This window comes from Bos indicus x Bos taurus, chromosome 13 (genome assembly GCF_003369695.1).
Source record: "Bos indicus x Bos taurus breed Angus x Brahman F1 hybrid chromosome 13, Bos_hybrid_MaternalHap_v2.0, whole genome shotgun sequence".
Classification (NCBI taxonomy): Eukaryota; Metazoa; Chordata; class Mammalia; order Artiodactyla; family Bovidae; genus Bos; species Bos indicus x Bos taurus.
This window is the reverse complement of record NC_040088.1, coordinates 67,616,205-67,642,100: the sequence shown is the minus strand read 5'-3', so window position 1 is coordinate 67,642,100 and position 25,896 is coordinate 67,616,205. Positions and strand designations below refer to the sequence as shown.

The following is a 25,896-nucleotide window of genomic DNA, read 5'->3' as shown; positions in this document are numbered from 1 at the left end:
CCCGCCTCCTTCCGACTGGCGGGCGGTATTTGTCCTGCCCACTCCCGCTTGCCCTGTTCCGCTTCCGGTCGTCTAGGCGCTGGCCCCGGAAGGGTGTTGTGGTGGTCGCGATGGGGAAGTCAGATTTCCTCACCCCGAAGGCTATCGCCAACAGGATCAAGTCCAAGGGGCTTCAGAAGCTGCGCTGGTATTGCCAGATGTGCCAGAAGCAGTGCCGGGACGAGGTAAGCGGGCGCGGGGTGGCCCCGCGCGCACCCCCGCGCCTCTCCGGCGGTACCCCGCTGGGTATGCAGGCTGAGGTGCCAGACGCCGCGGCGACCGCCTGGGTCTCCCGCCCCCAGGCGTGGGGGCTGCGCAGGGCGAGCCCGGGACTCCACTCAGTAGGGCTGTACTTCCTTCAACCCCCCGTCCTGGCGGAGAAGCCGGCTTTGGACACCTCCTTCTCCTCAGTCTGATCACCCCCAAAGGAATAAAGAATGAAAAGGTTATAACCCCAAAAGGAATAAAGAATGAAAAGGTTTTGCATCCCCCTTGAGAAGCGACGTTAGTCAGGCTGTCACGAAACTCGGGATGAGCCGTGCGGCGCTGGACGCCCTGGAATAACAACACCGTCTCAGACTTGGCTAGGCTCTTAGACATAATCAGGGTACAGACCAGAACTAAGCCCTTGCAAGCTAGTCACCTAACAAGCCTTTGTCGAGCGCCTGCGACGTGCCAGGTCTGGGATGTTTTCTTCGGGTGACATGTGGACTCTCGAGTCAGAACCAGGAGGCGGAGCTGTGTTCCCTTACAAGTTACTTGCTGTCTCTCCACCTGTTTAGTTATCTGAAAAGTGAGACTAGTAATTGTCCGTTCTCATGAGACTGAGTTTTAAATGAGTAAATTATGTGCAAAGTGGCTGAGGGGCAGATATTGAGAAGCTTTGTAGACTGTGCTGTGGAGCACTTTTTTCCCATTATTTAGGTGGATGATAAAAGCACCTGGAAAAATTGACCGCAGGCTAGTGAGGCGATCCTATTTTTCTCTGGATGTTGAATTGGGTAGGAAAGGAAGAACAGTGGACACTTGGAATAATGTAATCCAGTGTTTCTGCAAGTGAGGGATGAGATACTTTAGATGGAACTCAATGTTGAATGACACTGATAACAGTTTTTCTCTTTCATTTCTCTTTGGTTCTCTTTACTACTACTCACAGTAAAATTCTCACACAGAAAACTAGTACAGGGAAATCCGTATACCCTTTACCCAGATTTAACATTTGAAGTATTTTGCTGTGTCCTTTTCCCTGAAATATTTTAAGGTAAATTACAAACATCAGGATATTTCACTTCTAAATGTTTAAATCAGTTCAATTCAGTCACTTAGTCATGTCCAACTCTTTGCGGCCCCATGAACTGCAGCACACCAGGCCTCCCTGTCCATCGCCAAGTCCCAGGGTTTACTCAAACTCTGTCCATTGAGTCTGTGATGCCATCCAACCATCTCATCCTCTGTCATCCCCTTCTCCTGCCTTCAGTCTTTTCCAGCTTCAGGGTCTTTTCCAATGAGTTAGATCTTCGCACCGGTGGCCAAAGTATTGGAGTTTCAGCTTCAGCATCAGTTCTTCCAATGAATATTCAGGACTGATTTCCTTTACGATGGACTGGTTGGATCTCCTTACAGTCCAAAGGACTCTCAAGAGTCTTCTCCAACTCCGCAGTTCAAAAGCATCAATTCTTCGGCGCTCGGCTTTCTTTATAGTCCAACTCTCACATCCATACACGACCACTGGAAAAACCATAGCTTTGACTAGACAGACCTTTGTTGGCAAAGTAATGTCTCTGCTTTTTAATATGCTGTCTAGGTTGGTCATAACTTTTGTTCCAAGGAGAAAGCATCTTTTAATTTCATGGCTGCAGTCACCATCTGCAGTGATTTTGGAGCCCCCAAAAATAAAGTCAGCCACTGTTGCCACTGTTTACCCATCTATTTCCCATGAAGTGAAGGGACCAGATGCCATGATCTTCGTTTTTTGAATGTTGAGTTTTTAAGTCAGCTTTTTCACTCTTTCACTTTCATCAAGGGGCTCTTTAGTTCTTCACTTTGTGCGAAGGGTGATGTCATCTACATAAGGGTGGTGTCATCTGCATATCTGAGGTTATTGATATTTCTCCCGACAGTCTTGATTCCAGTTTGTGCTTCATCCATTTAAACTCCAGAAATGTTTAAATATGCTTCTTTAAAATATTAGGATATTTTTCTACATAGTCACAGTATATGTCATGACACATAAACAAATTAATGAAAATTTCTTGGAGACTTCTTTGGTAGCCCAGTGGTAGGGAATCCTCCTTTCAATGCAGGGGACACAGGTTCAATCCCTGGTTGGGGGACTAACATCCCATGTGCCACGGAGCAGCTAAACCCATGCACCACAATCACTGAGCCCCCAAACCATGGAGTCCACATGCCTGTGATTAGAGAGTCCATGAGCCACATGGAAAAATATATCCCATATGCTGCAACTCTAAGACCCAGTGCAGTCAAATAATTTCTTCATATCACCTTGTATATACTGCATAGTCACATTTTCTCAATTATTCCCATGAATGCTGTATAAAACTTTTTTTGGCATAAGGAACTGTATTCAGTGTCCTGTGATAAACCATAATGGAAAAGAATGTAAGTGTATGTATAACTGAATCACTTTGCTACACAGTGGCAATTAACACATTGTGAATCAACTATACCTCAATAAAATAAAAATAAAAACAAACAAACAAAAAACCCCAGTTATTTTTTAAACCAAGATCCAGTCAAAAGCAATACATTGGATTTAGTTATTAGAACTTTTTTAAAAAAAACAGACTTATTTTTAGAGTAGTTTCAGGTTCATAGCAAAAATGAAGTCCATTTTTTGAAAGGTACAAAGATCTCTCTTACCCACCCTGCCCTCAATATGTACAGCCTTCCAGACCGTCAGCATGGTGCAGCAGAATAGTACTTTTGTGACAGTCAGTGAGGCGATTCGTGCATCATTAGCACCAAAGTGCCTAGTTTGCATTAGAGTTCACTCTTGGTGTTGAGCGTTCTGTGGGTTTGGACAAATGTATAGTGACTAATATCCACCATTATAGTGTCATACAGAATAGTTTCACTGCCCTAAAAGTCTCAGTGGTGTGGTATATTAGGACTTTTAATTCTCTCTCAGTTTTCAGTTTGAGATGGAGCACCTTTCCTTCCCCCATTTGTTTTTATTGACACTGACTTGAAGAGACCAGGCCGGCAGTGATCCTGGAGGACTCCCTTTTAACCATTATGTTTGCTTGTGGTTGTCTTTTGTCCTCTTTCTCTAACCCTTGTAGTTTCTGTAAACTGGGTCCTGGCAAAAATTGTGTAGGCGTCTGTGGATGACTAAAGATGAGAAGCTACTCTAAGCAAGATTGAGATTGGACTCAGGACAGTGGGAAGGGGGTTGAGCAGAGGGTCCGGGTGAGTCATTAGGAGGGCTGAGCAGACAGAGTGCTATGGAGATGGAGGCCTCTGGGGTGCAGCATCCTGCGTCCTGGACTGGGTGCAGGGTCCGGACGGCGCCATTCCCGGGATGGGGAGACGCAGGAGAGGCACTTTCTCATGTCTCTTACTAGTGACAAGTTAGGTTCAGATGCTAAGCAGCGTAGATACAAAGCCAAAACTTGCATTTTTTTTTTAAATCATCTGAAGACTATACAGATTTAGTATGATAAAGATTATGTATAATATGAAGTAGTGTCTTTTGGGTAATGAGCTAAAGTATAGGAGTAAAGTATAGGAAAGTGAGTGAAAATATAATAGTTTCCCTAATGGAAATTCACTAATGACCCATTTTACTTCATTATATTCCTCGAAATGCTTGCTTAACACTTTGTATGAAGCAGGTGCCCAATAGCAATTTGTTAGAGTCAAAACATGAAATCACTCTTCGTTACTGTGCCATGTAATGTTTTTTGCTAATGTCTGTTTTCTAAAGTGCCATTTTTCTGTCTCTTTAACCTTCTGGGATTCTTCTTTGATTAGCAAGGTTGCAAAACTCAGTTTTATGAAGTTAAAAAAAAACAAACAATAGGGTGCTACAGCCAGTGACTTGATTATTTTTATAATTTATCATCAAAGAGCAGTTATCTATGGTTTAATTGCTTATTGATTTATTAATAAGTGTATTAATGTTACTTATTAAATTGTTATTTTCTATTTATTAAATTATTATTATTTATTATTAATTAAATACTTTTAATGACCTAAATCAGAATTTAACTACTGCCTTTGCATTTTTATAGAATGGCTTTAAGTGTCATTGTATGTCTGAATCTCATCAGAGACAGCTGTTGCTGGCTTCAGAAAATCCTCAGCAGTTTATGGATTATTTTTCAGAGTAAGTAACTCAACACCATCTTTATCTCATAAGCTTTATTCAGTTGGACATTTAAGAGATGCTTAATATTTTATATATTAGAGGCTCTGTTTATTCCTTACAAATTAATGTGATAGCGGCATTAACTTTGTGCTCCATTTTTGTCTTCTTTTGACAACTTATCATTGTGTGGAATTGTTAAAAAAAAAAAAGTATTTCTCATGATTCAGTCTTTCCTTCCTTCCACATCAAACATAATGAAAAACTGACTTTCATTCTAAAATAGCTGTGGCTGAGAGCACAGCTCTGGAATCAGACTGCCTGACTTTTAAGTCCTTCAAACCTGGGCTCTCCACTTAGGAGCTGAGTGACTTTGGCTGAGCTTCCAGAGTTTATCTATAGATATTGTATCTTCTCAAGTATTGTCTTTCCTTCATAGGGTTTATGTGAAGATTCAGTTCAGGTCAGTTGCTTAGTCGTGTCCAACTCTTTGCGGCTTCCCTGTCCTTCACCGACTCCCAGAGCCTGCTCAAACTCACATCCATCGAGTTGGTGATGCCATCCAACCATCTCATCCTCTGTCGTCCCCTTCTCCTGCCTTCAACCTTTCCAGCATCAGGGTCTTTTTCAAAAGCATTAATTTTTCGGTGCTCAGCTTTCTTTATGATCCAACTCTCACATAGGTGAAGATTAAATGAGTTAATATTTTTAAGCGTTTAGAAGAGTACCCAGTACTTGATTAATATTAGCCGTTAATTATTAATATTATTATTATTTCAGTAGAGAGGTATTCTGAAATTCTGAACGGTGATACATTTTACTATGCATTGTCATAACATCTTACTCATTAATGCCGGTCAGTGCTTTAGAAACACCTTTAAGTATTAGGAAGCGAGTCAAATCATGGTGGTGGATACTAGTTTACCAAATTTCTGTTTTCACTTGGAAGCTGAGATTTTATATTGGCAACAAATATTGTCAATTGTTTTCCTTGATATCAAAGGCTCATTTGTTTATTTTTGAGAAGAATAGGTACTGAATATTTAATTTGAAGTAACTGTTGTCTACCTGTCTGTCATTTCTCAAATTCCAAGTGATGCTTTCATGTTTCTGTGCTGGTTGGGGTTGGGAGCAGCCTTCTTTTCCTTTTCATCTGTAAAAATTGTATTTGTACTTCACCACCCAGATTAAAGATTGCCTCTGCCTCTTGGTATCTCCCTCAAGGTTCACATGGTATCTTATTACATCTCTTTTTCAGGTTAGCTTAGCCAAGCAACAGTTTAGTTTCTGTTATGGCTATGATGGTTCTGCTAGGTTGTGACCTCGGTGAGGGTTTGTATCTTACTCACCTATGTTTGTCTGGCACTTAACATTGTGCGTAGCTCAGAGGGACACATTAAGTGCCAACTTCACATGGAAAAGGCAGTTTTGTTATTGATAGAATGGGGTTATTACACCACATTTACTGAGAGTTCATGAAGCGTGAAACTTCATGAAGCACCCTCTCCAGAGATCCATGGTCACCTTGTGCCTGCTTCACCAAGACAAAGTTTCACCTCCAAACCAACTGTTAACTTTAATTGTTGAAAGCTATAATCTTTCAGGATTCTTCCCTCGTTCAATGTTTAAAGGTTCACAACAGATGTTCACGTAGATATTTCACATATCATTTGCTCATGCAAACTGTATGATGGCTTAAATTTCAGGAAGATGGTGCTGTATATTTGTAGAAATTACCTTAATGCTTTCCCTTCTTGCATTATTAGGGAATTCCGAAATGACTTCCTAGAACTTCTCAGGAGACGCTTTGGTAAGCACCTTAAGTCTTGTGCACTCAGTGACTTTGTAATCTAATAATCTGCTCAGGGTCTGCCATGTTGTATTTTGTTCTCAGGCACCAAGAGGGTTCACAACAACATTGTTTACAACGAGTACATCAGCCACCGGGAGCACATCCACATGAACGCCACACAGTGGGAGACACTGACAGATTTTACCAAGTGGCTGGGCAGAGAAGGTGAGAACAAGACATGATGTGAACGGCTGTTCCATGGCTGCACGTGGGCAGGGAGAAGATGGTCCTGTATTCTGCTCAGTTGTGTCCAACTCTGTGACCCCGTGGATGGAAGCCTGCCAGACTCCTCTGTCCACTTTCTGTGTAAATTTACGGGAAAGAGGTTGAGTAGGTCAGTTAGAAACTGGTGGAGAGGAGTGCCTCCTGCAGGGTTGCTTTTGCACACTGCGGGCGTGTAAGGGCGTCTGGAGCCATTCTCTTGATGATGCCAAGGTTTATCACTGAAGCATCCAATCGTTAGGTTGAATATCAACCAAGAGGTACCTGTCTTCTTCCAGTTTTTTTCCCCCACATTCATTTCACTTTCACAAACTCTTGTTAAGGCAATTTTTAAATTTGCTGCCTCTTTTCCCATTTCTAATAGGATAAAAAGTTCAGGAAAAGAAAAGATGAAGAAATTTCTTTTATTATTGTATTACTTATTCAGTGTGTTTCTTTATTCCATTTTGGGGGTAAGTTTTCTGCTAGTGAAGTCAGCAGGAATATCATGTACTCAGTGGATGTTAAATGCTTAGAGACAGTTGAATAATTACTAAGCAGGATAATCCATTTTTTGTTTCCCTTCTTTCAATGTGTTGGCGCAACCTAGTCAAAAACCAAAATAATATTTTTTTCTATTTAAAAATTCTAGAACGTATTCCAATTAAAATCTAAATGTCAGTAACTTTAAATATGGAAAATTCACATACTGTATGAATTTGTGTATTTGAACATGTTTGAATGAGTATACTTGAATGAATGAGTAATTACTGTAGACAGATCACATTTATATTTGCTTTCAGCTTTGATTGTGTACAAAACTAATAGTATTGGTTACTTTTTTAAAGGTTTGTGCAAAGTGGATGAGACACCAAAAGGCTGGTATATTCAGTATATAGATAGGGACCCTGAAACAATCCGCCGGCAGCTGGAACTAGAGAAAAAGAAGAAGCAGGACCTTGATGATGAAGAAAAAACTGCCAAGTTTATTCAAGAACAAGTGAGAAGAGGTCTGGAAGGAAAAGAGCAGGTGGGCATCATCCAGAGATGCAGCAGACAAAGGTCTGAAGAAGCACAATCACTTATTTGCCTTGAACCACATTTTGTAGGAGAAAGCGCGTGGCCTGGTATAAAAGCCCAGGTTGTGGAGTGGAGACAAAGCTGGGTCACTTCCTGACTTCACATGCTTATGTAACTGTGTAATCTTCTAAACCTGTTTCCTCATCCCTAAAATAGAGTCAGTACCTAAAGGTGAAGACGTGAACAAGTCAGTTCAACTAATTGTAGCTAATGCAGTGCTGGGGAAGACCACAGTGTGTGGGGACACAGAGGGCCGGCGCCTGCCCCAGCCTGGGGTGACGCAATATTATTTAAAGGCAGATACAGCCCCCCAGGCTGAGAAGTCTTGAGGAGTTCCTGGGCCAAACCCAGGTGAACGGGGAGGGAAGGCGTGATAAAATTGTTTCAGCCATTAGAATAACTAGATCAAAGCACTTATTTCAGCAGATAGTTATTGGTCACCTCTGTGTGCCAGGCGTTCTTATAGGCACTGGGGATCCAGTAGTGGAGAGAAGAGGAAAATCCCTGGCTTCAAGGAGCTTGTATACTAGATGTGTGTGAGAGCAGGAAAATACAGCCTTGTGTGTATGTGGAACTACTAGCCATTGAGTATTGTTAAAAGCTTCTTATTGTGATGCAGCATGCATAAAGTGTATGGCATGCATGAATCTTACGGTTACACTTCCATCAACTTTTACGTATGTATGTGTCTTGAGATGAATGGATGGGTTGATCGAACTATAGATAAGTAGATAGTCCATGTGGCTACCACCCACATGAACATATTAAACATTTCTAGTATCCTAGAAGGTTCCCTCATGCCCATTCCTAACCAGGACCCCTTGTCCCCAGAGAAGGAAGCACTGTTCCAACACACTATTATTAATTGTGGGTTAGTTTAACCTGTCTTTGAACTCTGTAAGAATTGAATCATCTAGTATGCTGTCTTTTTTATTTATGTATTCATGCATTCATTTATTTTTATTGGTGGTATGTTCTCTTTGTGTCTGGCTTCCTTAGCTCAACATAACGTTCTGTGCGTGTCATTCACCATGTCCTTTCCCATTAGTGCTGCTCTTCTTTTTGATTGATGTATAACATTTCATTTTATGACTATAACAGTGTTTATCCGTTTTCCTATTGAGAAGCATGTGGCTTGTTTCCAGCTCCTCCCACACCCCCCATAGGATGTCTTTATTGGAAGATGTTTACAATACATGTAATCTCTTATATGATACCTTAACTGTTTTAGATAGTGAGTTATAATTTAGAGCTCTTGAATATTTATTGTTAGTAAATGCACTGTGAACCAAACCTTCGAACTCTTTTTTTTTTTAAGGAAGTCCCTGTTTTTACGGAATTAAGCAGAGAAAATGATGAAGAAAAAGGTACTTTTCTTCCTGTTTGAAAATGGATGCTTTTATATTGGCCCTGCCAAAAACTAGCAACATGTTTGGGAATAGGACATATTATCTACCTGGACTGCTTTATTCTCATTAGTAAAATGAAAAGATGATAACAATGAATTAGATGGAATGCCTTCAGCAATGAATAACCAGACTGAGTAAAATTAGCCTAAACGGTAAGGAAATACTTTACCATACCAAGACTCCGACTCCCAGAGATAGGGTGGTTCTGGATGTCGCACTGTCAGCAGCTGGACACAAGGTGGCTGCCAGCACTCCAGCCATCATATGCAGACCCAGCCTGTCCAGAGGAAAACAGAGAGCCTGTTTCTCTTCTGGAGTCCCCTATGAGCAAGTAAGCTTTTCCTAGAAGACCTTCTTCCTAGCAGCAGGTTTCCTTTTGAATGTCATTGGTCAGACTGTATCTTGTGTCCCCCCTCAAAAACAGTCACTGGGAAAGGAAATGGAATGATTTTGATTGGTTTAGACCAAAGAACCATACTTATCCCCTCCCACAGGTCCCACCTCTTAGTCCCATCCCCTTGGGTGTTAGGTTTTCAACGTTTAGATTTGGGAGGGGACACACCCGTTCAGACCATAGCATCCTCCAAGCCATGTGTGAGGCCTTCAGACACCGAAACAAGATGGGATTCCTGTTACCAAAGGGAGAGGGGAGGCGGAGCAGGGAAGGGGTCAAGGCCACATGCTCTGTCCAGTGAAGATCTCTCCCTGCTCTGTAAGCACCACTTCAGTATATTTTACGGGAGTTTATGATCTCTGGGTAGGAGCATTCCAGCTCTCATTTATTCAAAATGTCCATGAATTTCTGTGTGGCTTCTTTGTGGTATTTACCTGATGTTTTGCTAGAATTTTCCCCAAATATATATCGAATACCAGTTCTTTTCTTCCAGTTACATTTAATCTGAATAAAGGAGCCTGTAGTTCAGGAGCAGCATCTTCCAAATCAAGGTGAGCCATGTGGACAGGTATCTTAGAACTTGAGAGTTTGGGTGGAATGTTGATGACTATCTTAAAAGGTGCAGGATTGTGAGTTATTTTTTCTAGTTGTCATTTTCATCTCTCTTTGTTTTGTTTAATGGTTGATTGATTTTTTTCTTAGAAATTGTTTTTTTCTTATTTGTCTGTGATGAACTGATTCTGTTTTTTGAGGAAAGCTCATGTTTTATTAAAATGCTTCACATGGTAAACATGTACTACTCCCTGACTCCTCCACTCAGTGGTTCTTTGTATGCTATGGCAGTATTTATTTTTCTATCATAGCCCACTGTGTTAGCTGGGGTATACACTTTTTGTTTTACCTGCTCTGTTATGATTTTCTGAGAATAGAGACTTAACTTCTCCAGCTGTCTCCTTAGCACCTGGTTAAGTATAAATGCGTTAGTAGACACTCAGTAGCAATTGCCTACCCTTCTAAAGGGTGTGGTACTGAGCTGGAGCTGACCAGCCTTTTCTGTAAAGGGCCACATAGTGAGTATTTTAGACTTTGTTGGCCGTGTGTCTGTCACCACTTCACGTAACTGTGCTATCGGACTGAGGAAGCAGCCACAGACAATACGTAAGTGAATGAGCCCGGCTGTGTTCCAGTTCGATCTCGTTTATGAAAGCAGGCTGGGTCTGGCCCTCAGGCTGCAGTGTGTCAAGCCCTGGGATGGCCTGTGGTTGGGTGTTTGTGTCTACCCTTCGTGTTCTCTTTTCTCGAGGGCCTCATGTGTTCTTCCGTCAGATATGCACGTGCTGCTTGTCATGTGGGGTGCACTCAGTTTTAGTCATGGAGGTTTAAACATGGATAGGTGTTCAGGAGGACACCGGTATCTGGTGGAATTTATCTTTTGAGCTGGATCATATTTGCTATTTTTCTTCATATTCTACATGATGCTTATTTCTGTGCTGTGCTTAGTCACTCAGTCGTGTCTGACTCTTTGCGACCCCATCGATGTAGCCCCCAGGCTCCTCTGTCCATGGAGATTCTCCAGACAAGAATATTGCCGTTTGCTTCTCCAGGGGATCTTCCCAACCCAGGGATCAAACCCAGGTTTCCCTCATTGCAGGCAGATTCTTTCCCAGCTGAATCACCAGGGAAGCCCAATGCTTATTTAACCTAACTCAATTTTTTGTTGGGTAGAGGGTTTTTTGTTGTTGATTGTTGTTTTGTTTTGTTTTTTTTGGTTAATCACAATGGTATAAATTCAGCGGCATTAAGTAGATTCACACTGTGGTACAACCATCACCACCACCCATCTACATGACTTTCATCACCCCAAACTGAAACTCTGCACTCTAAAAAATAACTCCCCACTGCCCCTCCCCTCAGTCCCTGGTTACCTCTGTTCTGCTCATCTGTCTTTATGAATCTGAGCAGAATCATACAGTATTTGTCCGTTTGTGTCTGGCTTCTTTCACTTAGCACAACATCTTCAAGGTATATCCATGTCTTGGCTTGGATCAGCATTTCTTTCTTCTTTAGTCTCGATGGAAATGTCCCCTTGTACATGTAGACCACGCTTTGTTTATCCAGTCATCCATCGTGAGCGTTTGAGTTGTTTTCGCCTTTTGGTGCTTGTGGTTAATGCTCTTCTGAACATCAGTGTACAAATATCTGTTCACATTCCTGCTTTCAGTTCCTTTTGGTGTTTATCCAGATGTGGATTTGCTGGATTATGCGGTCATTCTGTGTTTAATTTTTAAAAGGTTTTCCACAACAGCTGTACCATTTTACATTCCCACCAGCATTTGCACAGGGGGCTCCAGTTTCTCCACATCCTTGTGAACATTTGTTATTTTCTGTGTTTTTTTTTAATAGTAGCAGCCTACTGAGGGTGTTTCATTTTGGTTTTGATTTGCATTTCCCTAATGATTTGTGATGGTAAGGATCTTTTCATGTGCTTTTTGGCCATTTATAATCTTTGGAGAATCACTTATTGCCCATTTTTTAACTGGTTTGTTTATTATTCAGCTTAGTTTTAAGAAAAAGTAACAGCTTTAGTACAACTCAGTTTCATATTTTGTAAATACGACAAAATAATTAGACTGGGAGGGTTCAGTGAGTCAGCAAATATTAATGGAGCATGTATTTGAGTCACAAGATAGTTACTGCTACTTCACAGGGAGAAAAAAAAAAAATATATATATATATATATGGATATATGTAGTCTCTCCCCTCCTATGAGAGAGGAATCATATATACAAAGAGTTTTATATGAGGTGGAGCCAGGTGCCTGCCCCAAAGTGCTCTGGCAGTTCGAAAAAGGACACAATCCATGAAGTCTCATGAAGAATGGATCTTAAAGAATTTCGACAAATGGAAATAAATGGAGAGACTATTTTAGGTACAGAGAGGCATGTGCAGAATTACAGAGGCTTGGACAGGCATGGCTCAATCAATAGCAAATTGTTCAGAATGATAAGTATACCTAGTAAATCAGGGATGGTATTCTGGGGCCAGTGGTGACGGTTGTATAGTAGCACTCAAAAGTTGAGAATGTGCGCTGTGAAGACCTCAGGCAATCAGGAGTAATAAAAAAGTTCACACTGAATGTTGAAATCTTTGTTTTAAAGAAGTGGAACCAGCAGCACTGTGCTGGACTTCCGCTGGCTGTCTTACAAACCTCTCACCTGGTTGATCCTTGCAGTCCAACTGAAGTTGGGCCACATTACAATCCCCGTTCATAGCTGGGGAACTGGGACGTAGGGAGAATTGCTGAGGGTCCTAGCAGAAGTAGAAAGAAACCCTCGTGGCCCCAGCCCTGAGGCTGATGCTGTCGTCCCTGACGGTCACACAGGTAGAGTGGCGCTGACTTGGGGCAGGGACAGGAAGGGCTCCGTGCTCCCAGTCCTATGCGTGAGGGACACGCCCATCATTGTTTGACTAATCTGTAGTTAACCGTGTTTAACAGGCTCCTTCTGTGTTGTTCCTTTCACCCATTATAAAGCCTGCACGTTTGCAGTTTTTGTTAACAGCGCATTCCTCTTCCCCTCAAGTTCTTTGGGACCAAGTGCCCTGAAAACGATTGGGACCGTGGCATCAGTGAAGCGGAAGGAGTCCTCCCAGAGCTCGGCTCCGTCAAAGGAGAAGAAGAAGAAGAAGTCTGCCCTCGATGAAATCATGGAGGTGAACTTTATGAACTGCTTGTCCACTCTAGCTATTTGGTGAACGATGTGATTCCAACCAAGGAGAGTTAAACAGTTTCACCAATTAAGAGATTAATACAAAGGGAGGAAAATGTGCTCAGGCCAGATTAGGGGCGAAGAGCCCAGATGCAGTTCCATCTGGGTGGAGCCAGAACCTCCCTAGGTAGGTGCCTCAACTGCTGTCTGCAGAACTCTTCCTGAAATTGTGGTCAGTAGATTTCGTTTAGAAGGACCATTGTGGTGATTGACGCCAGAAATAAAAGCTCTGCTCACCTTTGGTGGCTCAGAAAATTGGCATCCTCCAGGGATCTCTTCTGTGGCCTCTTAACTTCCACTTAACACCTCCTAGCTAGGAAGAGAACATTTAGACATATTTTTAATTTGATTAAACCAGATAGCCAAATTTATGTGACATCATTGAAAACCTGTGATTATCTGACTTAGAGCTATACCTTTGCTTTAAATTTACCTGAAATTCTGGAGTCATTCTGCAGAAGGTTCTTAATATATCCTTAAATACACAGTTCTCCCTTTCACCCCACCACCTTCCCTCATCAATAAATTTATGAAATCTTCAAGTTATTTATGAAGAGAAAGAATAAATGGGTTCAAGAGACTGATTATTTTCCCTCTTAACATCATTTTCTCCGGGCTCCTCAACCTTTTTCCTTCATTTGCGAAGGGATAGGAGGAAACTGGTCTTCCCTATTATTGGAAAAACAGAAAACGCAGGGCAGTCAGAACAGCTTGAAGTATAACATATTGCGTGTACACCGTGAGATGTGTTCATTCTAGCATTCAAGCCATGCAGAGTTGCTGTTATGTGCTGGGCATCATGCAAGGTCCTGCATGTGTGCAGTAGGGAGAAAAACATGGACCCTGCGTGTCACGGAGCTTTTGCTCTAGCAAAGGAGATATCCCAGACAAAGTGAACCAGTGGATGAGTATTCACAAAATGTGAAGCCCTAAGGAGATCTGAAGGCAGGGAGTGGGGAGATGGTTTGTTCCCTAGCTGAGGCGGGGAAGATCGCTACTTCAGTCTTCGAAAGGAAGATCCACGTGGCTGGAGCCCAGTGAGCACTGGAGTGGTGGCATCTGACGTTAGAGAAGGGGCAGCCCCACAGAAGTCTTAGAGCCCATTTTGAATATAATTAAGTGAAACAGAAAGCTGGATCTACCTGCTTAGAATATAACATGCCAAGTTTATAGGGTATTCTTTGTTCACATTGGGAAGTCGGCAGAATTAAAATGAAATTTCAGGTCAACCAAAGAATGGCATTGTTCATTCCCTTTGATAGGGTTAACTAAGCAGTTGAGAAAGAAAAAGGTGTGAGATGCAGTTCTGCTGGTGGTTAGCATGTTTCCTTTTGGTCACCCTTTTGTTTACATCTCTCTTGGATGTGTTTTCCTTCTCCTTCATTTGACAGCTTTATCATCCTTGTCAAACAGGGAAGCTCCTTTTTGTCATCAAACTGTATACCCAAGTACACTGTCCTAGATTGGTCCATAAGAGTTACATTTTTACCCCTGAAAACATCACCTGTTTTCCGTCTCATGACAGTCTGGGGAAGGAAGGAGGGGCGGGACTGTGTGATATTGGCAGGCAGCCTTGCAGTTTGACTTGATAGAAGCTGTTTATCTTCTTGGTCAGTTGATTTGCCTGTTCCTTATTTTCTTAGAGTTGCTTTTTTTCAATCAAAAATAAATTGCAGAAAATTTTATCAGAGCTTGCACATTATATCAGTCTTCTGTGAAGTGTGTTTTATGGAGTTCTTTTGCTACATAGAATGTTATTAGAAATAAACTGAATATTTTAAAGAGGCAATTGTTGGAATGTCTCATGTGTCCTTCAGATTGAAGAGGAGAAGAAAAGAACTGCACGGACAGATTACTGGCTGCAGCCTGTACGTATCCCACTGGGCCTTCTTACATCTAAGTGTGTTCTTATGTGTGTGCTAAGTTGATACAGTTGTATGTCCAACTCTTTGAGACCCCATGGATGGTAACCTGCCAGGCTCCTCTGTCCATGGGATTCTCCAGGCAAGAATACTGGAGTGGGCTGCCATGCCCTCCTCCAAGGTATCTTCCTGACCCAGGGATCAAACCTACTTCTCTTGTGTCTCCTGAATTGCAGGTAGATTCTTTACCGCTGAGCCCCGTGCTATTAAGTGAATGATTTAAATGGTCTTTGATATAAATGGCTAAATTTCTTAAATATCTGTCATTTCTGGAGATACATTTATAACTTTAATGACTCATCTGTGCATCTGCTCTGTAAAGTCCTGATTGTACCTTTGTTGGAAGGTAGCTTCCTGTTCTTGAACCAGTAATGTGCCTTGAGTTTAGTGCCAAATTTTTCTAAGGACCCCTTGAATTTAAGTCTAGAATTATTTTCTGTTTTGGCCATCTGTGAAAGACCTAGACTAGTTGAGATTGGTAGGTAGAAGTGCTGGATTTCAGGGAACCTTCACTGTGGAAATCAGCCATGAGATATGCATTTTTTCTCTTGGTAACCAACTGTGTTGAGTTAAAAAGAGAAAGAAGAAATGAAAGATTACTAAGAAAATGTCTTGCCATTGTGCTGGGAAGGCTTCCAACTCCAAAGGGTCTTATTTAGACAACAGGTAACATTTTACTATGATTTTTTTGGAGAAAATGGTTTAAAATATAGTATCAAAAGAGGAAAGGTAATTGATATTGTTCCTTCCATCTTTTTTTTTCCCTAGGAAATCATAGTGAAAATTATAACCAAAAAACTTGGAGAGAAGTATCATAAGAAGAAGGGGATTGTAAAGGTAGGACTGTGAAGCTAGGGATGGAATTTGGGAACAGAGCTGGTGGGGGGCTGAGTAAAGCCATCTTGCTGCTGCTGCTGCTGCTAAGTCTCTTCAGTCGTGTCCGACTCTGTGCGACCCCATAGATGGCAGCCCACCAGGCTCCAGCCGTCCCTGGGATTCTCCAGGCAAGAACACTGAAGTGGGTTGCCATTTTCTTCTCCAATGCATGAAAGTGAACAATGCAAGTGAAGTCGCTCAGTTGTGTCCGACTCTTAGCGACCCCATGGACTGCAGCCTACGAGGCTCCTCCGTCCATGGGATTTTCCAGGCAAGAGTACTGGAGTGGGGTGCCATCACCGTCTCCGAAAGCCATCTTGATACTCCTCAAAAACCAAGTCCTAGCAGCAGAAGCAGTGTGTCTAAGGATTTTGATGGCTGACTGCACAATGGTTGGAGAAATATTCTGTTTCCAGCCATAGTATAAACTGTGGTTTGCTTTCTTACTGGAGCAAATAGTATAGGTGTCCATGGCCATGTCTTAAAAAACTTCAGCAAGTACACCTTATGCATTCCCATTGTTGTTGACAGGCAATGAAATGATGCCCCGGAGTTCTAAGGAAGACTTCCTTGTGTTTAACCTGAGAGGCTTATCTTGAGTGCCCTAGGATTTTAAAATTTAAAAATCAGCTCTCTAGTCTTTTTCTTTCTTCTGCTTTTCCTAAGTATAGTTTCATGCTAGCAGCCAGCCCTTGTGCCTGCATAAATTACCCTCCTAATGTATTTAAACAAGGCAGAATTGTTCCTCTCGCTGTATGTCTTAAAGACTTATTCTAAGATCGCCAGCCTTTTCCTTCCAAGTGAAAACCTCAACTAAACTTTGAATTGAACTCTTTAAGGACCATCAGATCAGATCAGATCAGTCGCTCAGTTGTGTCCGACTCTGCGACCCCATGAATCGCAGCACACCAGGCCTCCCTGTCCATCACCAACTCCCGGAGTTCACTCAGACTTACGTCCACCGAGTCAGTGATGCCATCCAGCCATCTCATCCTCTGTCGTTCCCTTCTCCTCCTGCCCCCAATCCTCCCAGCATCAGAGTCTTTTCCAATGAGTCAACTCTTCTCATGAGGTGGCCAAAGTACTGGAGTTTCAGCTTTAGCATCATTCCTTCCAAAGAAATCCCAGGGCTGATCTCCTTCAGAATGGACTGGTTGGATCTCCTTGCAGTCCAAGGGACTCTCAAGAGTCTTCTCCAACACCACAGTTCAAAAGCATCAGTTCTTCGGCGCTCAGCCTTCTTCACAGTCCAACTCTCACATCCATACATGACCACAGGAAAAACCATAGCCTTGACTAGACGGACCTTTGTTGGCAAAGTAATGTCTCTGCTTTTGAATATGCTATCTAGGTTGGTCATAACTTTCCTTCCAAGGAGTAAGCGTCTTTTAATTTCATTTCTGCAATCACCATCTACAGTGATTTTGGAGCCCAGAAAAGAAAGTCTGACACTGTTTCCACTGTTTCCCCATCTATTTCCCATGAAGTGATGGGACCGGATGCCATGATCTTCGTTTTCTGAATGTTGAGCTTTAAGCCAACTTTTTCACTCTCCACTTTCACTTTCATCAACAGGCTTTTGAGTTCCTCTTCACTTTCTGCCATAAGGGTGGTGTCATCTGCATATCTGAGGTTATTGATATTTCTCCTGGCAATCTTGATTCTAGCTTGTGCTTCTTCCAGTCCAGCGTTTCTCATGATGTACTCTGCATATAAGTTAAATAAACAGGGTGACAATATGCAGCCTTGACGTACTCCTTTTCCTATTTGGAACCAGTCTGTTGTTGCATGTCCAGTTCTAACTGTTGCTTCCTGACCTGCATACAAATTTCTCAAGAGGCAGATCAGGTGGTCTGGTATTCCCATCTCTTTCAGAATTTTCCACAGTTGACTGTGATCCACACAGTCAAAGGCTTTGGCATAGTCAATAAAGCAGAAATAGATGTTTTTCTGGAACTCTCTTGCTTTTTCGATGATCCAGCGGATGTTGGCAATTTGATCTGTGGTTCCTCTGCCTTTTCTAAAACCAGCTTGAACATCAGGAAGTTCATGGTTCACATATTGCTGAAGCCTGGCTTGGAGAATTTTGAGCATTACTTTACTAGCATGTGAGATGAGTGCAATTGTGTGGTAATTTGAGCATTCTTTGGCATTGCCTTTCTTTGGGATTGGAATGAAAACTGACCTTTTCCAGTCCTGTGGCCACTGCTGAGTTTTCCAAATTTGCTGGCATATTGAGTGCAGCACTTTCACAGCATCATCTTTCAGGATTTGGAATAGCTCCACTGGAATTCTATCACCTCCACTAGCTTTGTTCTTAGTGATGCTTTCTAAGGCCCACTTGACTTCACATTCCAGGATGTCTGGCTCTAGGTGAGTGATCACACCATCATGATTATGTTGGTCATTAAGCTCTTTTTTGTACAGTTCTTCTGTGTAGTCTTGCCATCTCTTCTTAATATCGTCTGCTTCTGTTAGGTCCATACCATTTCTGTCCTTTATTGAGCCCATCTTTGTATGAAATGTTCCTTTGGTATCTCTGATTTTCTTGAAGAGATCCCTAGTTTTTCCCATTCTGTTGTTTTCCTCTACTTCTTTGCATTGATCACTGAAGAAGGCTTTCTTATCTCTTCTTGCTATTTTTTGGAACTCTGCATTCAGATGTTTATATCTTTCCTTTTCTCCTTTGCTTTTCGCTTCTCTTCTTTTCACATTTATTTGTAAGGCCTCCCCAGACAGCCATTTTGCTTTTTTGCATTTGTTTTCCATGGGGATGGTCTTGATCCCTGTCTCCTGTACAATGTCACGAACCTCATTCCATAGTTCATCAGGCACTCTATCTATCAGATCTAGGCCCTTAAATCTATTTCTCACGTCCAGTGTATAATCATAAGGGATTTGATTTAGGTCATACCTGAATGGTCTAGTGGTTTTCCCTACTTTCTTCAATTTAAGTCTGAATTTGGCAATAAGGAGTTCATGGTCATAGCCTGATCAAATATGGCTTCTAGAAAATAAACTCCATTGATATTAATAGAAGGAGTTACTCTTAAAACAAGTTGCTCTTACTCTTTGATTAGAATTTCATTTGTTTTCATTTATTTATTTCTGTCCTTGGACTTCATATTGGCATGTCTCTTCTGTTATTAAAGTGTTGGTTTTACATGACAGGAAGTAATTGACAAATACACAGCTGTCGTAAAGATGATTGACTCTGGAGACAAGCTGAAACTTGACCAGACTCATTTAGAGACAGTCATTCCAGCACCAGGTAAATCACTCTGCAGACCCTTTAACACATATACCGTGGAAATAAGTGATTCCATTCCTACTGGACATTACCCAATAATTCCAGATATGAGTTTCCTCTTTAGAAAAATGTAATTGCCTATTATAACCAGCTCCTGTTTGACTTGGTGATATGGATGTTTACCAGTCCTCTGAGGAAGCTATTTTGTGGCATGAATAAATTTTCCCTTCCTAGAATCTATTTTTTTTCCCCCAGAAGCAAATCATAGACATATCTGGATAAAATCAATCATGTTAGGATGATTATTAATGCCTTTGTTTAGCCATTTGAGATAGTAAAGTAAAAGTTAGTATTATCTTGCATTTTCTGTTCCTTAAGCATATTACACATTTCTAATGTAAATGCCACTGTGGTTAGGTTGTCTGCCTCTGACCCAAAACCCTTCATGGTATTATCATTGCTGGCATAGTGATAATGTTAGTCTCTCAAACTTGCATTTATCAGATCAGAGCCTGTTATTCTTTCTCCCTAAAACAAAATTCATTTTATGGATTAGGAATTGTGGACTTTTTTTTCAAAAGCTTTAGTGAGGTGTAACTGACATAAACTGCATCCGTGTATAAGGTATATAAATTGATAAGTTACAGCACGTACCCACTCCCATGAAAACCATTGCTACCATCAGGTTGATGAATGTGTCCATCACCCCCGCAGAGTTTCCTCATTTCCTTTACAAACCTTTGCTCCCTGCTCTGTCTCCGCTCTCCCCCAGGCAGCCACTAGTCTGCATTCCATCATACAGATTAGCTCCTGTTTTTCTAGAATTTTATATAAATAAAATCATATCGTGTGTCCTGTGTTTGTGTGGCTTCTCTCACTAAGCACATTCATCCATTATTCTGGATTCATCCACATTATTCTGGATGAATCCAGAATAATATTGGTGCATCTGTGTTGTATTCATTTTTACTGCTGAGTATTTCATTATGTGGACATGCCAGCCTCTAAGCAGTCACCCACCGATGGACACTGGGGTTGTTTAAAGTTCTTGGCCATTATAAATAAAACTGCTATATGAATATTCATGTACAGATCTTTATATAGATATAAGATTTCTTTTCTGAGAAAATTCTTAGAGATAGAATGGTTCAGTAGGCATATGTTTACATTTTTATGAAACTAACAACCATCTTGTGATTTTAAAAAGAGACAAAGTAAGCTGAATTTTTTTCTGGTTACTTACGGGCTCTGGGCATCCCCTCCAAGAATGTTATGCTTTTTGGTCTTAAATTAAAACATCCCTTAACAAATAAGTGGAAAAAATGAGGAGTCTTATAATGTGGTGGTGATCAAAGTATCTACAAACTGTACTTTAGAATCATACAGATAATAAATGATTAAGAACTTGCATTGTGTTGATGCAGAGCAGTTATATTTGGCTGTAAGAAAGTGGCATTTTCTTTGTATTAAGTGTTAACTCTTTTTCTGTTGCAGGAAAAAGAATCCTTGTTTTAAATGGAGGCTACAGAGGAAATGAAGGCACCCTAGAATCCATCAATGAGAAGACTTTTTCTGCTACTATAGTCATTGAAACTGTAAGTATATTTACAGAAAGACAAATTTCAAAATGCTTTTAAAATGTGCTATGGTTTTTGTCATTGATTTGGTGTTTTATGAATTTGGGTGTTCTGTTTGTATTCGCTCCTGTTTGGAAATCTGTAAGGTTCCCCGATCCCTGCTGCCCCACCCCTTATTTTTTTTTTTTTTTAAATTTTATTTTATTTTTAAACTTTACATAATTGTATTAGTTTTGCCAAATATCCCTTATTTTTAAGAGTTTTTTTGAAGTGGAACATTTTTAAAAGTCTTTACTTAATTTGTTGCACTATTGTTTCTGTTTTATATTTTGGTTTTTTGGCTTCAAGTCATGTGGGATCCGGGCTTCCCTGATAGCTCAGTTGGTAAAGAATCCACTTGCAATGCAGGAGTGAAAGTGAAGTCGCTCAGTCGTGTCCGACTCTGCGATCCCATGGACAGTAGCCTACCAGGCTCCTTCGTCCATAGGATTTTCCAGGCAAGAATATTGGGGTGGGTTGCCATTTCCTTCTGCAGAAGATCTTCCCGACCCAGGGAGTGAACCCAGGTCTCACATTGTAGGCAGACACTTTACCGTCTGAGCCACGAGGGAAGTCCTGGTGGCAATGCAGGAGACCCCAGTTCAATTCCTGGGTTGGGAAGATCCCCTAGAGAAGGGATAGGCTACCCACTCCAGCTCAAATAGTAAAGAATCTGCCTGCAATGCAGGAGACCTGGGTTTGATCCCTAGGTCGGGAAGATCCTCTTTAGAAGGGAGTGGCAGTCCACTCCAGTATTCTTGCCTGGAGAATCCCATGGACAGAGGAGCCTGTTGGGCTACAGTCCATGGGATTGCAAAGAGTCAGACATGACTGAGCAACCAACACTACCCACTCCAGTATTCTTGGGCTTCTCTTGTGGCTTAGGTAAAGAATCCTCCTGCAGTGTCAGAGACCTGAGTTCGATCACTGAGTTGAGAAGATACCCTGGAGAAGGGAATGGCTAGCCATTCCAGTATTCTGGCCTGGAGAATTCCATGGACTAGTCCACGGGGTCTCAAAGAGTCAGACGTGACTGAATGAATTTCACTTCATGTGGGGTCTTAGCTCCCCAACGGGATCAAACCCACAGCCCCTGCCTTGGAAGAGGGTTTCTTGATCACTGGACCACCAGGGAAGTTCCTGTATAAGCCTGTTTTCTTTAATAACTGACATTGCTGAAGCAGTTTATCTTCTGATTACAAAAGAAATACCGTACATACTTGTCTTTATCTGTTCACCCTCCTATAGCAAAGTACCATAGACAGGGCAACTTTAGAAACAACAGAAATTGACTGCTCACATTCTGGAGGCCGGAAGTCTAACACCAAGGCGCAGGCAGAGCTGGGTGTCTGCTGAGGGTCTGTGTCCTGATCTGTGTTCTCTCATGTGCTGGAAGGGGCGGGGAGCTCTCTGGAGTCCCTTTTTAGGGGCACTAATCCCATCCTCAAGGGCTCTGCCCTTGTGACCTCATCACCTCCCAACACCATCACATTTTAATGTATTGAATCAGTTTGGGGCAGGACACAAACATTCAGTCAGCAGCAATACTCTTATATAAAAGCTGAAAATTACAATTTACTATAAATACTTTAAAAAATTGCCCATAAACCTCCAGGCAAATGGTAAGCTCCATTAATATTTTAGTCTGTTTTTCCCCCATGTTTGTATTTTATAAAATTATGTATAATATGTATAGTTTTGTATCTGTTTTTTCCCCCTCATAACTAATATAAACTTAATCTGCCAGAGTGTAATTAGTGAGGAATTAGTCATGATTAATGGAGGAAAGCCACAGAAATCAATAATTTTCCAGTGTTCTTCTTTCTTTCATAAAGGATTTAAGGTAGGTGACATCAATAAAGTAATTCATTTCAGGAATCTGATATTTAAGTAAAATTGCTGATTCATTTAGAGTTGGTCCACTGACAGTTCTGCTCACAAGATTGAGACCTGACCTGTCTTCAAAGGAAGGATCTGAGACGGGCTTCAGATCCTCGCGCTGCTGCACCGTGTCACCGTTATCATGGGCAGCATGACGGGCTGTGTGTGGAGGGTGCGTGGCCTGCGCGAGCCCCGCGCCACCCCTGTCCGTGGGCTGCGTGTGGAGGGTGCGTGTGGAGGATGCGTGGCCTGGCGAGCCCCACACTACCCGTCCGTTCTGTGGGCCGGAGCACCGTCTCACACCACGCCTGACCAGGGGGAGCGGGTGGGGTATAGGAGGTACTCACCAGCCAGCAGGTCTCCAGCACAGCATCTAGTGGTAATGCATCCCACCCAGTATGAAGAAAACACGACCAGTTCCTGACAAGGACACCATAGGGTACTTTTTTAAAATTCAGAGTCACAAAGAACTGTTAGCCACCTTAATGGTGTCTTAGGGATGTGAAAAGGGACGTTGGCATCCAGAAGCATATGTCCTTTTCTTGTCCTGTAAGTGCATGTGTGTTTTTAACCACTTCTTCAATTATTTTAATTTGTAGGGCCCTTTAAAAGGACGCAGAGTTGAAGGAATTCAATACGAAGACATTTCTAAACTTGCCTGAGTTTGAAAATTTGTTAGCATCACATTAAAATCTTAAAGCATCAAATTGGTGTTCACCAAGACATTACAAGACTCTACTGTGTTAGGGTGTTTCTTTTGTATAAAACAAATGGATTTATTTAAATATTACTGTAGTTGTTTAGTCTAACTTATAGAAAAATCTAATTATGTCTCGTGAAGTATCAAAATTATGTAATTATGTCCTTGTTGTTTTTGTTGCCTTTGTAATACTTCCTTGATTTTTTAATCTACATTAAAAGAATATTATTGTAAAGTGTTGTATATAGGACAATGTAGAACTATTGTAGAGCAAATCCTTCATATACTCTAAATTTATATTTTCATCAGTAAAGTAGTAAAGTTGGATGTAATATAATTACATTTTTAAGAGTCAAACTATAAATAGAATAGCTTTATTGAGATGTAATTCACACACCATAAAATTTCACCCATTTAAAGTGGACGTTTTAGTGGTTTTTAGAATATTTACAAAGTTGTTTGAAAATCACCATTGTCTAATTTGAGAATTTTCATCTCCCCAAAAGTAACCCTGGATCTATAGTCACTCCAGACTACTGGCAACTACTAATCTGCTTTCCATCTCTGTGAATTTGCCTGTTGTGGACATTTCATAGAAGTGGAATCATACGGTATATGGTCTTTTATGACCAGCTTCTTAAACAAAGCGTAGTGTTTTCAAGGGTTATCCATGTTGTAGCATAGGTTACTACCTCATTTTCATTCAATGGTAATCTTTTGTATGGATATATAACGCATTTTTCAAAAACTATTCATGAGTTGATGGACTTGGATTGCTTCACTTTGAGGCTATGATGAATAATGCTGCTGTGAGCATGCATGCACAAGACTTTTTGTGGTCATGCATTTTCAGATCCTGGGGCACAGTAACTCACTCGTGTTATACCGTGTCTAACATTTGAAGAGCCATTTCCATAAGGAATGGCTCTCCCTGATTGTGGTGCAGAAATAAAACATGATGCTTTCCACAGGCCTCCCCCAAATCTGTAACTTTGGAATCAACTCAGTAGTTTTCTTCACAGAAAAAAGTTTCATCCCTACTTCTCACATTCTTTTCTCCAACATCTTCCTGAAATTATCACAAAATAAAGTAGCGTTATTGAGGTTAGGTTTAATTTTTAAAAAATCAAGCATAAAAATATGATTCTATACTATAGAATTGTTTTCCCTATAAGGTTTTAGAGGCCAATATGGTTATATTAAGCAGAGTAACTGCAGACACCTAAAATCAAGTCTTATATTGACCTTTTTTCTTTCTTTTTTTTTTTTGGCTGCACCAGACAGCTTGCAAAATCTTAGTTTCCTGACCAGAAATCGAACCCCAGCCCCCATGCAGTGGAAGCACAGAGTCCTGACCGCTGGACCACCAGGGAATTCCCTGACTTTTCTTTTTAAAACATTGTAAGCTATTATTCTTTTTAAAAAACAGACTTTATTTTTTAGAGCAGTTTCAGGTTCGCAGCAGAATTGATGAACCTCCACTGACCAGTCATCGTCACTGAAAGTCCATGGTTTCCATTAGGGTTCCCTCTTGGTGTTGAACATTCTGTCGGCTTGGACAAGTTTATGACGACATGTATCCACCATTATGGGATCGTACGAAATGGTTTCATTGTCTAAAAATCCACCTCCTCGTTTCCCTCCCTCCCCTCCCTCCGTCAGTCACTGATCTTTTTGACCTCTGCATGGTTTTGACCTCTCCAAAATGCCATGGTTGGGCTCATACAGTGTGTGAGCCTTTGCAGACTGGCTTCTTTTACTAAGTAACATGTGTTTAAGTTTCCTCTATGCATCTTCTCACGACACGACGGCTCATTTCTTTTTAGTGCTGAATAATATCACATTATCTGGATGCACCACAGTTTACTTAGCCATTCATTTACTTAGCCTGAAGGACATCTGGGTTGCTTCCAAGTTTTGTCAACTATGAATAAAGATGCTGTAAACTTCCACGTGTAGATTTTTGTGTAAACACAAGTTTTCAGTTCATTTGGGTAATTACCAAGGAGCGTGGTTACTGGATTGAATGGTAAGAGTGACTTCCAAAGTCTCTGTTGCTGTCTGCAGTCCTACAGGCAATGAATGAGAGAGTTCTGTTGCTCCACAGCCTCACCCGCATTTGGTATTGTCTTGATTTTGGCCATTCTAATAGGTGTGTAGTAGTATTTCATTGTTTTAATTTGCAGTCCCTAAGGAGATCCAACCAGTCCATTCTAAAGGAGATCAGCCCTGGGATTTCTTTGGAAGGAATCATGCTAAGGCTGAAACTCCAGTACTTTGGCCACTTCATGCAAAGAGTTGACTCATTGGAAAAGACTCTGATGCTGAGAGGGATTGGGGGCAGGAGGAGAAGGAGACAACAGAGGATGAGATGGCTGGATGGCATCACTGACTCGATGGACATGAGTCTGAGTGAACTCCGGGAGTTGGTGATGCACAGGGAGGCCTGGCGTGCTGCGATTCATGGGGTCGCAAGGAATCCGACACGACTGAGCGACTGAACTGAACTGAACTGAATGACATATGATGTTGAACATCTTTCTGTATGTTTATTTGCCATCTGTATGTCTCCTTTGGTG

The 25,896-nt window shown here is 41.4% G+C and overlaps 1 protein-coding gene across 1 annotated transcript; it reads left to right on the top strand.

Annotated features, from left to right (window-relative positions):
• Window positions 1-40: 40 nt before the first annotated feature.
• KIN (Kin17 DNA and RNA binding protein) lies at window positions 41-25,269 on the top strand. Its single transcript, XM_027560168.1, has 13 exons — window positions 41-224; window positions 4,296-4,390; window positions 6,136-6,179; window positions 6,264-6,386; window positions 7,271-7,452; window positions 8,821-8,869; window positions 9,799-9,856; window positions 12,887-13,016; window positions 14,890-14,940; window positions 15,763-15,831; window positions 19,042-19,141; window positions 20,615-20,715; window positions 23,217-25,269. Exons 1-13 carry the CDS (start codon window positions 111-113, stop codon window positions 23,277-23,279), a joined length of 1,179 nt encoding a protein of 392 aa, XP_027415969.1. The 5' UTR covers window positions 41-110; the 3' UTR covers window positions 23,280-25,269.
• The last annotated feature ends 627 nt before the right edge of the window (window positions 25,270-25,896 follow it).

What these genes read in the sequence shown, in the direction of transcription:
- KIN (XM_027560168.1), top strand. Translation starts at nt 111, where the DNA reads ATGGGGAAGTCAGATTTCCTCACCCCGAAGGCTATCGCCAACAGGATC. An exon ending in GTCTGGAAGGAAAAGAGCAG is followed by an intron (nt 7,453 to 8,820) that starts GTGGGCATCATC and finishes TTTTTTTTTAAG; the next exon opens with GAAGTCCCTGTTTTTACGGA. An exon ending in CCCTCGATGAAATCATGGAG is followed by an intron (nt 13,017 to 14,889) that starts GTGAACTTTATG and finishes TGTGTCCTTCAG; the next exon opens with ATTGAAGAGGAGAAGAAAAG.